Source organism: Dreissena polymorpha, chromosome 5 (genome assembly GCF_020536995.1).
Source record: "Dreissena polymorpha isolate Duluth1 chromosome 5, UMN_Dpol_1.0, whole genome shotgun sequence".
Classification (NCBI taxonomy): Eukaryota; Metazoa; Mollusca; class Bivalvia; order Myida; family Dreissenidae; genus Dreissena; species Dreissena polymorpha.
Window position 1 is genome coordinate 89,009,969 of NC_068359.1, and position 14,820 is coordinate 89,024,788.

The 14,820-nt window shown below is 32.9% G+C and overlaps 1 protein-coding gene across 3 annotated transcripts in view; it reads left to right on the plus strand.

The window, feature by feature from the left end:
* LOC127832111 (interferon-induced protein 44-like) overlaps nucleotides 1-14,820 on the plus strand; it is a 33,100-nt gene extending 18,280 nt beyond the window's left edge. Inside the window, exons 2-8 of one of the 3 annotated variants that reach the window (XM_052357346.1) lie at nucleotides 8,867-9,403; nucleotides 10,532-10,602; nucleotides 10,832-11,029; nucleotides 11,464-11,607; nucleotides 12,956-13,127; nucleotides 13,935-14,277; nucleotides 14,321-14,820. In XM_052357346.1, the coding sequence (XP_052213306.1) occupies nucleotides 8,875-9,403; nucleotides 10,532-10,602; nucleotides 10,832-11,029; nucleotides 11,464-11,607; nucleotides 12,956-13,127; nucleotides 13,935-14,269 (1,449 nt within the window). In that variant the 5' untranslated portion in view covers nucleotides 8,867-8,874 and the 3' untranslated portion in view covers nucleotides 14,270-14,277; nucleotides 14,321-14,820. Of the gene's footprint in view, nucleotides 1-4,753; nucleotides 4,861-8,866; nucleotides 9,404-10,531; nucleotides 10,603-10,831; nucleotides 11,030-11,463; nucleotides 11,608-12,955; nucleotides 13,128-13,934 lie in introns of those variants that run through there. The other 2 variants (XM_052357345.1, XM_052357344.1) reach the window with 2 other exon arrangements.

Consider the following 14,820-nt stretch of genomic DNA (forward strand, 5'->3'; position numbering starts at 1 on the left):
GTACTTGCGCGTGTGTGAGCGCGTGTGTTTCCGCGTGCGCGTGAGTGCGCTTTCGTGTGTGTGCATGCGCGCATGTGTGTGTGAGTGTATTCGTTTGAGTGTGTGCGTATGCTGGTTTAACTTTTCGTGCACGCGAACGTGTGAGTTTTGGGCATGCGCGCTATGTGGTTGCGCGTACGTGTATGTGTTTGTGCGTCCGTACGTGTGGGTTTGCCCGTCTGTGTACGTTGTCATACTTATTAAGCGTAGATAACTTTAATAACAATAATAACTAAATATGGTTATTGCAGTTACAAAAATATGTGTTAATATTAAGAGATATATGCTCTATAAGGAAACGCACACGAAAACGTAGGGTAAATCTGCTAAATTAAAACAGGTTAACAGGTTATTTTGAACATCCGTCTCCTTGTCGATCTAAATATACGAAAAACGAAATATACTTAGATCGACTAACGGGTACTCACATTTTTTACTAAATAAAGAAAGGCTTGTTAGAAGTAATCAACATTTGGAATGAAAATCTCATATTTTAATTTCGTCTGTATCCGGCCGTCAGTTTATCTAGCTCCGAAAAAAAGATGAACTAGACTAACTACCGGATGTGTTTATACTAAGTTATCAAAATTATGAGCGTGTAACTCTAATGGGAATGTAGTATTTGGTTAAAAAAATGTTTACGAGAGTAGTTAGATAACAACATAGGTGATGTGGTATTATAGAGTAAATCTAATTTACAGATTGCATATATCTGCATGTTTAGCACAAACGTTCGGTATATATTATAAGCACCGCACGCTATATATTTAAATATATATCGGTGGCATAAAAACAGTGTACAGATGTGTGGAATTATAGCAATGCACGTGTAAAATATCTAGGTTCAAGTATAAATAAGCATGAGTAGCTACATTGACAAATATAAAATGTTACATCCTTAGATAATTGTATACTATTGTATAATAAACATAGCTACATCGACAAATATAAAATTTTACATTATACAGAAATGCTTTTAATATATCGAATTATACTAATTTTTTGGAAAGACATTAATTACAACCTTCGATAAATGTCATTTGTTTTGTATTGTAAACCAAAACCACCGAAATAGTATAGTGTACCTGATAGAAGGGAAATCGTTTAATTATCTAGCCACACATTCATGACGAACGCGGTCTGTTTTTCTGAAAATCGTTTCTGCCAGCAGGAATAGGCTACCGGCATTTGCCAGTTTGCTCCAAATAACACAGTGTTTAAATCGGAAAACACCGTAGTTTGATGCTCAATTTACAAGACGCATTTAGATTTTTAAAGACCCGCGTCATGCGAAAATGTGTCAATTGCAATAGGCGGTCAGTGTAGCACCACCCAGCATGCGAATCCGCGCAATCATGTCACGATATGTATACCGAAGAGGATACTTAAAATATACCATGAGACCATGTGTGTGTTTTTTTATAGAGGAAAACGTTGCGAAAATGCGGATGCTGGGCTCGAGCTACGCTGGTCCCATATGCCATAAGACCATATTTCGAATGACGCGGATATAACAGTGTTATTTGAGTGTTTGGAAAGAAAAATGCGTCTTAATGATTGGATGAACACGTATAATAAAAATTTATATTCTTTATAGTTTATTCCAGTCGTAAAATTTTGCCCCGATAAGCCTGCGTTTGTTTATAAACAATTAACGCATTTTCCATTTCATTTCTTGGTACGGTATTGCAATCAAGTAGTGTTATTTAATTGAGAAATTTACATAGTCAGCAAGTAGTGTTATTAAATTGAGAAATCAACATTGTCAGTTATTATTAATGATTTGTGTTATTCCACACAATCAATTTTCAGAAAAAATGGCTCATGTGTCACATTTATAATGCGTTGTAGTGTGCATAATATTTTGGTGATTAAATCGGTTATGGGCAGGAGTGTAGTATACACTTTTCCTTATATTTCACATTAAACTGTTTGAAACTGCGCAGCATAGTATTTGCAGATAGAAGCCTGGCAGCTTGTTTGTATTTTGATAAGTTTTAGGAATGGCACAACTTCACAATAGGTCACTCACATGAAACATACTTGTGATTTATATATATTTAGTTTGCTCTACGAAATACACAATGACGACCATATTAGGTTTTATTTGACCACAATTGGGCCATTTTGTCAAGCAAATTGCTTTTAACATTGATGCCAGTTTGTTTGACATTAACCATTAGTAACGTTATCAACATGATTAGGATAACTATGTGAGTATTGGTCTCGTTAAAATTTAAAATGGTTCAATCTGTTTGTTCTTTAAATCATGTTTTCATGTTTATTTCAATATTTAAGATCTTCTCATACGTTATGTTTTGAAGAAGTAGCAATAAACGCTCTAGCCTTTTTCTGTAAGCGCACTAAAGCATAATTGTGTTGATTGTTTAATGCGAATGTAGGAATTCCACAAGCGGTTCTGCTCATCAATCTCGGCCTGGCCTGTCAGGATTCTGCCAGTACACTCTCCAACGTGTTAACCAGGAAGAAAAGTGAGGACGATGTGCACATGAACAAAGTATTCAACATGTTCGGGTAGCCTAGAAACCATGTACTTTCGGTGAAGAACTACCAGAATTAGTCGGAGCTAGATGACAACATTAGCATTTTGATTTAGCTTGCACTGCGCCAGCTACTCTACTTTGCAGAGGATTACTTACAGTTTCCTCGGGACAAACAGAAGGCGTGCAATCTCTCTGATGAGAACAAACGAGAACCACTTGAAAATGCACTTGCAACAAAGAATGATACAGTAAAATGAATTTTTAGCATCGATTATTTAATAAGATACTATACTAATTTCTTTGTAGACAAATGTTTGTTGTTCGTTTTGTATTGGTGATGGTTGATTGCATATATAACTTAAGTGTTTACTTTTATTGTGTATCGATATGTTACTTAAGTTATAGACCCCTTAAGTAAAAATTACTTATCTTTATGTTATTCTAAATGTCAAATAGCTGTAAATATGCCACTATCCATGAAATCATAACATGATCATGCAATTGCATTCTAATTTAATAAAATATAATTTACATTGATATTACATGTATTTTGCAATAAAATACTTTTTTGTTTTTGCTTTAAATAGATAATCAACGAATAACCGCGCATCATTGGTCATTTTCACATAATAAAAATGACGCAATATATATTTACGAACATGTATTGGTATTGGAATTGTAATATGCATATCAACAGTCTACAGTTTGTTTTGACATATTAAGTAAAAGTTTAAAATAAAAACAACTATTGTAATAAAACTTAATATATATACTGACATACGTAGTTGTGAATAGTGAGATTAAGATTAAGATGAACTTATTACTAATTAAACAATAGTTTGTTCAGCGTGTGATAAGGCAATTTCCTTAATATAAAAACATATATAGTACAATTGATGTTATATTATCACTATCATACATCTATGTTTTTAAACTATTAAAATTGCCTTACAAATGAATCTACAGCAATTGGAATTGTATGGTCAAGTATTTGTACTTTTAACCTTATTTAGATCCTATAAATGTAATATGTAATAATTAATATATGCGTTTGTAGAATTTTTTTAACCATAACATCAAATTATGTTGATCCATTCGTGTTTTAACCGTTCAACGATACTGTCACATCGTGTATTTTGAACTACTTACTCCCTGTGATTTTGATAAACGATAACATGATATCAGTTGTACTTTGAAATTGTGTGTTGCATTATAACACAGAGCGGAAGTGACTGCGTGAGTATTTGTTCAAAAACGAAACTAACTGGTCTTAGTTGCAGTATATCAGGTAAACAAAAGTCTTGATATTTGATATAAGGAAATGTAAAAGTTTGTTTAATATGTTCATGTACGCTTTCAAAGTACTGTCTGTATAAGTAAAATCGTCTTAATTGTAGCGTGTTTTATTTTGATTGTTTTGTTTATCAAATATCACAGGTTAAATATTTTCCGAAAAATGCTTTCATGTAAACGACTTGGGACAATAATATGAAGCATTTATTGGGAATCGGTTTAGTTTTGCTAGCACGGTCAAGGGGAAAACGCGGCACATTCGGACGAAAAATACAAATAATAGTATGCATCGTATAGATGAATTGCAAATTTATTTAACATAAACTAACGTAGTTAAGTGTGCATGGGTACGAAAACGAAAGTACAGATCCCCCTACCAGATGTTAATATAGTAAGCACCTCTTTAGTAACCCAGATGAACATAGTTTTGCTCTACTAATATGCTGTGAAATTCCGTATTAAATATGTTTCGAGAACTAAAAGATAGTTTTAATTGTAATATCATTGATGTTTCAAAAATTGAAAATAACCTTATGCAATCAATCATACTGTGCTTCCGTGTATGAAATGGTATATTTCTTATACAATAAATGAAAATAGCATTTAAATGATTCTCCTACAACCCTTTTAACTTGTTTAGTGTGTACATTTCTTATAAATGGATTAAGTGACGCACATAAAGCTACCTGCGTAAAGAAACTTTCATTAAACCTCCATCTTTCAACGTGTAGAAAGCATTATAAGCATCATATAATATGCCACTATTATAATCAATAGTAAAGTTTTAATCCAACTTTTATATGCATTCAACTCATATCTACTTGGTCCAGCCGTGTTTATCTCGTTCAATGATAATGTCACACGTTTTTATTTTAAACGACTAACTACCCATGAATTCGACATTTGATAAACGATAGCGTGATACGAGTTGTACTTTGAGCTATCGATTGTTTTGAGTACACGCAGTTACTGGGTGCGCATGCGAGCAAAAGGAAATTGGAACGTTGTGGTTGAGGTTCATCAGGTAAACACACTTAAGTAATTTTATTTTACCTCCTTATAATAAATATAAGTTTATAGATAATGGGGATACATATATTTATGTACGCAATTCATAGTAAGTGTATTACATCGTGAATGTTTCTTTTATCAAATATTACAGATTATTTAGAAAATGACTTAAAGCGTATTAGGCTTACGACGAGAATATGAAACATCTATAAAACAAAAATAAGTGTCATTTAAATTAAGCAAGGTCTAGGAAAGAAAGTGGCGAATAATAGATTTTGAAACAATTTATGTATTGTAGATGCCCCTTGTACAATTAAAAGGCATACATAAATGATAAATGCATATCAACAAGTCTTATAGAATATCGATTTATTTAAAAATGGAGTAAAACGAAAACGAGCTAAACTACGCGGATGCAAAATGATAGGTTTTGATGTTCCAATATGTTTCCCATTTATCAAAAAAATGGAACACGGACATAATAAAAAACTAAACAATAAACTATTCTGATAAAAACTTATCTCTGACCGTTATGAGCATATAACATCATCTATTTGCAAGCGATCGATGTTTTAATATTATAATAGACATTCGATTAATGTCTTAAATTTTTGACAAACTTTGATTTTGAAGTTTAGAATGTTTCGCATCGCTTTTGGCAATACTTAAAACGATAAATATCTTTCAACATATATTGCGAACGCTGTTCCTATACTTCCCGACCACGTGTTATTTTGTAGTAAGTTAATGGCAAGTGATAAAATTTCATTGATCTAACCACTAGTGCATCACAATGTCTTTCACATTTATACAAAGATCTAAAAAATGTATTCAATACAAACAATACGAGTAAAAATCTAAACGCAAACAAATGTGTCTGTATAATTATTAACCCGTTACTCTAAAATGTTTACTCTCAAATATCATCACTCACTCACACAGTCGCTGAATCAAGTTTGTATACACTCACTGTTGTAATAATTAAGGCGTTTTACCGATCTATGGTTTACTCGATATCAATCTCACTTACTACTCAATCAATCAATTCTTCTTACAAACAAGAACTCGAGTTTTCAGTAACTCTCGGCCAAACTCTTGGTAAAGGCCAACTCACTGAGTTGCAAAAACAAAGCATTATTACAAATCTACCTAAACAAGGAAAAGATTTAGATTATCTCGCAAACTGGAGACTTATAAGTTTATTAAATAGAAACTATAAATTTGCTACAAAAGCCATAGCAAACCGAGTTAAACAATGCTTACCCGAAACTATATCCTTTGACCAAACCGGATTTATGAAAAATCGATACATTGGAGAAAATGTCCGTTTGATATTTGATGTTATAGAACACTTAAATGCAACAGAAAAACCTGGACTGTTATTGTTGCAGATTTTGAAAAAGCTTTTGACAGCTTAAACCATACATTTATAATTAAATGTCTTAAGAAATTGTTTTTTGGGTCAAATCGCATCCAGTGGATCGAAGTATTTTGCACTAACATAAAAAGTCTAATAATAAACAACGGGCATCTTTCAGATAGTTATGGAATTAAAAAAGGAGTCAGAAAAGGCTGCCCATTATCATCCACATTATTTTTTATAAGCTTGCAACTTTTGTCAATCTATATTGAGAAAAATAGCAAAATGAAAGGGATACATGTATTGAAAAAAGAAATAAAACAAACCATCTTCGCCGATGACACAACTTTTTTTCATCAATGAATGCGAGCAATCATTTTAAACATTAGTGGAAACCCTGACATAATTTAGAAAGATATCAGGCCTTAACCTTAATACCGCGAAATAAGCGATATTACGAATTGGATCCTTGAACAAAACCAACACCAAATTCTGCAATTAAAGACCTTTTATTTGGACATCGCAAGAAGCAAAAACTGTAGGAATCACTTTTGTAACCTAAGTGATTTGAATGTACAAAATAATTTAATCCCAAAGCTGAATGAGTTTAAAACATGTTTAAAACAATGTCAACACAGGAAACTTTCCATAATGGGCAAAATTAATGTCATTAAAACGTTTGCGTTGCCAAAATTAATCTACCTATTTTCAGTTTTACTGATCCCTTCTAGCATAATACTGAATAATATACAAAAAACAGTATATTTAACTTTATATGGAACAACAAGCTTGGCAAAATTAAAAGAAACATTTTGTATGAAAGTGGTGGTTTAAAACTTACAAACATTTATAAATTCTTAACTTCAATAAAAAGTAGCTTGATAAAAAGATATTTACACTCAGAAAACTGTGGTAACTGGAAACTTTTATAGGACTTGAGATTAAATAAATATGGAAACGAACTAATTTGTGAAAGTGAACTCAGTGAAAAAACTATAACAGAAATAAGCGGAGGTAACACTTTTCTTCACGACGTCATTACATTGTGGTATGCAGCAAATGCAATATACAAGTCACAGCATTCACAAAAACGCATCAAAAAGAAAATGATATGGAACAACAAGTCAATAACCGCCAACGGAAAAACATTATTTTATCGCGATTGGTATGACAGAGGTATAAAATACATTTGTCAACTTTTTGACTTTAGAAATAAAACGGTGTATAATTTTGAAAAATTAAATACCTCTACGACATCAATAACAACGACGTTATGAAATTCAATACCTTAATCACATCAATCCCAGCAAAATATACAACTGAAGAAAGCATTAATGACCTCGATATCAATCAACCAGACGAAACTTTGTCAAAAGCGTAATTCAAAACAAAATACCCTAATACATTTACATACGATATTCAGTTGCAAAACGAGGACCATGACATTATTGAAAACAAATGGAACACAAATTTTACCGATATAGACTCAACCACTTGGAAAAAATCGATTTGGACCCCAAATGTCTACCATCGACATGTCTTTACATATTGAAACATTAGACCACTAATTTGGGGAGTGCCAACACGTTCAAATGATATAAAAAAAGATGGAAACATTTCTGGTCAGTAAAAACATATTAATTAAAATTAATAAAACCAATGCTTTCTTTGGATGCACTGAAAAAAACTACACTCAGATGTATTTAACTGTATAATGATGCTATTAAATTCTTTTATATTTAAAATGAAATACACAAAATGCATACCAACCTTTCATCACTTTATTGAATACCTAAATACGGGAATATAAATTGATTGTGAGATTTCCCGCGTTAAAAATAAATATAAACAATACCAACAAAATGGGTTCAATTCAGGCGATTCATACCTTCTACAAACCATGAATAATGATATTTATACAAATTTTATGGCAGAACAATTAAAAATAACTTTCTCAAAAGAAAAACAAAAACAACAATTCGATTGAAACACACCATGTTGTAAAATATTTCTTGTATTTAATTGTTCTAGAATATAAAACCTCTATGTTTCGTAAAGATAACAGATTTGCTGTAAATCACAAACTTCTTTATATGTCATTGACACTGTCAACATTGGTTAAAATGTATTCACGCGTACGCTAAACATTGACATGTTAAAGTACAAAAAGGTACATATTTTCAAACACTTTCTTATGTATTCCGTTTTCTGGTAAATATCGATGTAAACTACATTGTAAAGAAATATGAGAAATAAATGAGAAAAAAAAAAAACTCTCGGCCAAATTGATGCATCAACTTTATAAAGCACTCATAAAATAACTAAATACATACATAAAACTTACTCACGTACATTTAACTAAAACATCCATTATTTATTTAGCTTTCCACGTAAATGTACTATGTCATATTAAAGTAAAAAACACCAAACACCAGCAATACATATTTTGAAAGTTACGTTATTTTTAAATCAATGAAATGCAAAAACCACTGGCTTTACATCTTTAAATGAGAACGACTCTGTCACTGATTTTGTCATATGATATAGACGTTGTAAAAGGCAAAATTACGTCTGGAACATGTAGACGTATACATAAATTTTTACATCAACTGTCCCTAATGAAAGTTCTGATTGTAATTATAATATAGTTTTGCTTTAGCTTAGAGAATGGCGGGACAGTTGTCAGATAAGTACATGAGTCAGCTAGAGTCCTGGATTGGTACGGGGCCAAAGATCTTCACACTTCTCTACCAAATAACCAGGGACGGGTGTAACGCTACAACATTCCACCAGAAGTGTGACAATCAGGGGCCCACTGTGACGGTGCTGTACAACCAAGAAGGATCTGTGTATGGAGGTTATGGAAGTTTGAGCTGGAACAGCAGCAGCGGATGGATAACAGATGCAAACGCGTTTATCTTTCAACTAAGGTATTCCGGCAGCGATAAACCAACCAAGTTTCCAATAAAAGATACGCATACACAATTAGGTTTGTATGGAAATTCTACATACGGACCAACGTTTGGTGGCGGACATGATCTGCAAGCATTCACTGGTACAGTGAACAGCTCTGGTGGTTATTTCGCTCTTAACGGCCGCATGAATGTACATTCCTTCGACTACCAAGGCCTTACTGTCGACAAAATAAACAATGGCAACTTGCAAGTGACCGAACTAGAGGTATACGCCATAACAGGTACGGGAATATTCTGTAAATGATGTGTTTTTTCCGACGGTCTCATAATTATAAAATATATATTTAGCAACCCATCAATTCGAATTATATAGGGTTTTTTGCGTTAAATATGCACATTTGCACTGTGTAATTGCAAAATGTTTATTGGACAACAGTAGTTGATTATAAAATTAGATGAAAATAGATCTTTTTCTAAAAAATATTGGCTCATAATGTGTGTGTGATGTTGCTTGCGTGTGTTTGTGAGAGCGTGTGTGGGAATGTATCGTAGTCTTAAATATTAATCGATATAAAATGCAATTTTGTTTTATTGTTTATTGTACATTTTTTTCTGCTTTACGAATTTCCAAATGCTAGAGTTGATCTTGTTTCGACAACTTTAAACAAAAATTACATAAACCATTAAAACAGGTTCCTTTGAATGAAAAGCTTACCCCGTATCGACTCGGCAATTCAGACAAGGTGTTACGCAATGGATATTTCATGTAATGGATCCGTGCTTGGTAATAATAATTGTGGCCATAGCAGTTCGAAAAACAGCCAGATTTCAGGAAAACCTCTCAATATTGGCCCTTGAATGATACAAAATGTCTTAATTAATCTTGTTCGCACTGTAACTCAACTAGCTTTAATCGTTTCATTATGAAGCATGGTGACCATTTAGGTGACCAAATTTGATAGCAAACTAGATCCCCCGAATCACTTCTTTACTGTCCAATAATTTAAAAAAAAACGTAATGTATCATTATTCGCTCTTTAGTCTGTACTCAAATAGCTGTCCACTTATCATAATTAAAGTTGGTGTCAATGTTTACAGGCATATAATCAAAACCAATAACATTAAAACTGGCGTATTAGGTATAAGCTGTTACTCTGTTTAAGAATGTATATATTGTTAAAATACAAATTTGCATATTCAATAGCGAAAGATTTGATTTTAAGACTATATTTTACGTACTGATCGATCGTTATTTAATGAAGCTGTTTATGTTATACTTTCACACGCATTTGTATATTCAGAGCATATAGGCGTGTTCCAACACTAACATTTTTATAATGTTATAATTGACTTCGATACAAATTGATACTAAACAAAATATTTTCCTATTTTGTATTGATTATATACAGACGGTCAGCGGAAAATGTCACAACCAAAACAAACACAACCCTGGAGAAAAACTCCGGAATGGACTGAAAAGGTAAAGGTTTTCACGCTTTATTAAATCATTGTTTACATGTACATGTATACATAAATAACAAATATATTATGAAATAAAGAAGTAAGTATGGCGAATCAAATCTGCAATGATTTTGTTTACTTTTAAATCACATACCCATTTAACAATACTTGCTGAAGATTCGTATCAGAGTTAACATTTTCGCAGTTCAATACATTTACAGTCTTCAAAAAAGTTATCATGATTTTAGTACCTTGAGACGCTTACCGAGGACATCGTATCGTTCAAACCCTCCTGCGAGTTGGGACTTTCGGATGTCCGTATCCTGATGCTGGGTCCAGTGGGGACGGGCAAGTCGAGCTTCTACAACACCGTCAACTCAGTATTCAAGGGTCGTATCTCCCATAATGCACCATGTGGGGTCGCTTCTAATGGCATAACAATTGCGGTACGGTATCAGTGTAAAACATGAGCAAAATTCTTGGTACCGTCTGCGACTGCATACGACAGTTTTTAAGCAGTGATTTATCTACCAATAGTTAAAAATCCGATGAATCAGGCATTTATAAGATGTTTAGGAAACATCGCAATTTAGATGTACAAAATTTAGATTTTTTTTTTATTTTAACAGCGCATTTGACAACATTTGAACATAATATTTGCCGAAGGTAGTCTAGTTTCTGTCAATCACCGTCTACAGAATTTTCTGTCCTAAGTTTAAGTACAATTACTTAATATGTGTTGAAATAATATCGATTTTATGTATATTGAAGACTATCGACAAAAGTTTGCATATTAATAAAACAAAATTCATCCAAAGATTTTATTTGTAGTCTAAACGTCAATATTTAAAACCAATAATGTTGCGCGCATCGTTTGCAGTACAACCCTTATGCGGTCAATATGCGTTCTGGTGCGACGTTGAATTTCCGGCTCTGTGACACACGTGGTCTAGAGATCAATCAAGGTCTAGACATACTGGAGTTCAACTACTTGCTGGATGGAAACATCCCAGATCATTATCAGGTAAATGAAAATGCGAGTGCAAAACTATTCAAATATGCTAAAATCTGTATTGGGTTTTAGAAAGTAGTTTTTTATGTCCCCCACTATAGTAGTGGGTGACATATTGTTTTTGCCCTGTCTGTCTGTTGGTCTGTTGGTCTGTTTGCGCTAACTTTAACATTTTGCAATAACTTTAGCTATATATAAGATAACAACTTTATATTTGGCATGCATGTGTATCTCATAAAGCTGCACATTTTGAGTGGTGAAAGGTCAAGGTCATCCTTCAAGGTCAGAGGTCAAATAGTTGTGGCCAAAATCGCTCATTTTATGAATACTTTTGCAATATTGAAGATAGCAACTTCATATATGGCATGCATGTGTATCTTATGGAGTTGCATATTTTAAGTGGTGAAAGGTCAAGGTCAAGGTCATTCTTCAAGGTCAGAGGTCAAATATATGTGGCCCAAATCGCTTATTTTATAAATACTTTTGCAATATTGAAGATAGCAACTTGATATTTGGCATGCATGTGCATCTCATGGAGTTGCACATTTTGAGTGGTGAAAGGTCAAGGTCAAGGTCATCCTTTAAGGTCAGAGGTCAAATATATGTGGCCCAAATCGCTTATTTTATGAATACTTTTGCAATATTGAAGATAGCAACTTGATGTTTGGCATGCATGTGTATCTCATGGAGCTGCACATTTTGAGTGGTGAAAGGTCAAGGTCAATGTCATCCTTCACAAGGTCAAGGACATCCTTCAAGGTCAAACATCATATAGGGGGACATTGTGTTTCACAAACACATCTTGTTTTCTAAATATGTCAACTGTTTTTCACAATTCAAAACCAAATGTTTATTTAAAGGCCCATATGGTCACTTGCATTGTATCAACTTTATAATTAAATATACAGGTACGTAATGGCCATAAATATAACAGTTTAATAGCACTACTATAAATTGGTTATTGCTATCGTCTGGAGACTTGTGAAATCAGTACCAAAAACAACATAAAAAATAGAGTTCAACAAACATTAAGCCAATATTGCTGAGAAAGTGTTGCTCAAATTAATAAATTATATGTTAAAAGGATTGTTTTTATTTATAAAAATGCGTGACTTTATCATTTGTATACACTTTTTAAATGGGTTCCACGGAATTGTAAGTTTTGTTAATAATCCAGTTATTAGTAAAGTCTTTAAGTTACCCTCGTATTCAGCATTTAATTTTATTTACAATTTTATGAACGGTACATATCCGTCCGTATAGCAAAAATGATATTCGCGAGGCGAGAGGAACACTATATTTATTATTTTAAAATAATGATATAATATATACGCTTAGAAATTATGTTTATGCTTTCCAGTTTAACCCAGTCGTACAATTTTGCCCCGATCACCCTGCGTTCGTTTATAAGCCGAGGAATACAGAAAAGATTCACTGCGTTTTGTATGTAATCGACGCTACAACTCTAGGTGACATTCCACCGAAACTGGTCGACAAGATGAGCAACTTTCAAAGACTTGTGAATCAAAAAGGTTAATACATGTGATATGTACATAGTATGCCTGTGTAAATAAAGTACTTTGGACTTTAACTATAAAAACATTTATAGGTTGCAAGTTTTCCGTTTTCATTTATGTGTACGATATTGCAATCAGGTACTGTTCTTTACTGAAAAATTAAAAATGTCACCCTAAACAACATTGGAGTGGGTCGCTATGCTGCTTGATTTGATTAATGTTGGTTAACATTTATTTTGTTATTCAAACTATGTTCGATTCAAACCAAACGTCTCATGCTTCAATATCCATAACGCTTAGTAGTTGGTGTCATACTTTTTTCCTATTTAATTAATAATGATCGCCTGGCCATTGTCTAGTATACAAGAATCCCTTTGTTTCTCACAACCTTACGTGGAAGTGCGTGACGTAATATTAGCGTTAATCAGATTTAAGATGGCAGACTGAGGGCCATCTTGTATTTTGTTACAGTCTAAGGAATGTCTGAATATCAAAACACGTTTTACCATTTGATAACCATAATTCATACTCATGATTGGTATACAATGTATATATATTTTTTCTTCTACGAAATACACAATGACGACAATCTTTTATTCTATTTTGCCAATACTGGTCTATTGTGTCTTGCAAACAAGTTTTACATATTTATACATATTGTTTTGCATCTTTATTCACTTCATCGACATGACAAGGAGTAATATGTGAGTGTTGTTCTCAATAACATTGATCTTGGCCCATTAGCGTTTGTTCTTTAATAATGCTTTCATTTGTTATTCATTTTTTATAAACACATTGTGTTGATTTTATCTACGTTTGCAGGAATTCCGCAAGCTGTTATGCTGACCAAAGTCGACCTGGCGTGTCAGAATGTTGCCAGTACACTCTCCAGCGTGTTCACCAGCAAGAAAATTGAGGACGCTGTGAACAAAGTATCCAGCATGTTCGGGTTGCCTAGAAACCACGTACTTCCCGTGAAGAATTACGATCATGAAATAGAGCTGGATGACAACATCAGCATCCTGGCGTTGCTTGCACTGCGTCAGCTACTGCACTTTGCAGAGGATTACATTCAGGTTCTGCAAGACAAACTAAAATCTTCCAACGAGAAGCCTAACAAACGAGAATCAATTGAAAAAGGCAGTGACCAAGAATAATGGAAGACATTTCGAAGCTTAAACTAGTTTATCGTACATGTGTGTATTTTAATTTTAGGTTTCGAAATGTTAACCCGAATGTTATATTGGTGAGAGGGTCAAGTTATTGAATGCAACTGGTTAATTTTCTATTATCATATTGTATAAATGTGTGATATCGATCGGTATATGAACATATAAACTATTTATGACGTGTGCTTTTATTTTAACATTGTTTTAAATTTGTAATGTCTGTTACGTAGTGATTGTGCATATATTATATAATATCTCTTTCATTTGATGGACTTTCTCGACAGAATACTTTACAATTAATACATATTTTTAAGTGAATGTAAATCATTTAAACACATTAAAACAGTACTAAAACGGAGGATGCAGGTAGGTAATAATTAAACGTTAATAATATGTCATGATCAACCTTGATGTTAATGTTTAAAAGTGACGTGCAAAATGTGGCAATACATGTTTAGTATCAACAAGAAATGTAGTGTATAGAACGCAAATTAAATCATTATTAAAGCATTATTATTAATAAAATTTAAATTATATTA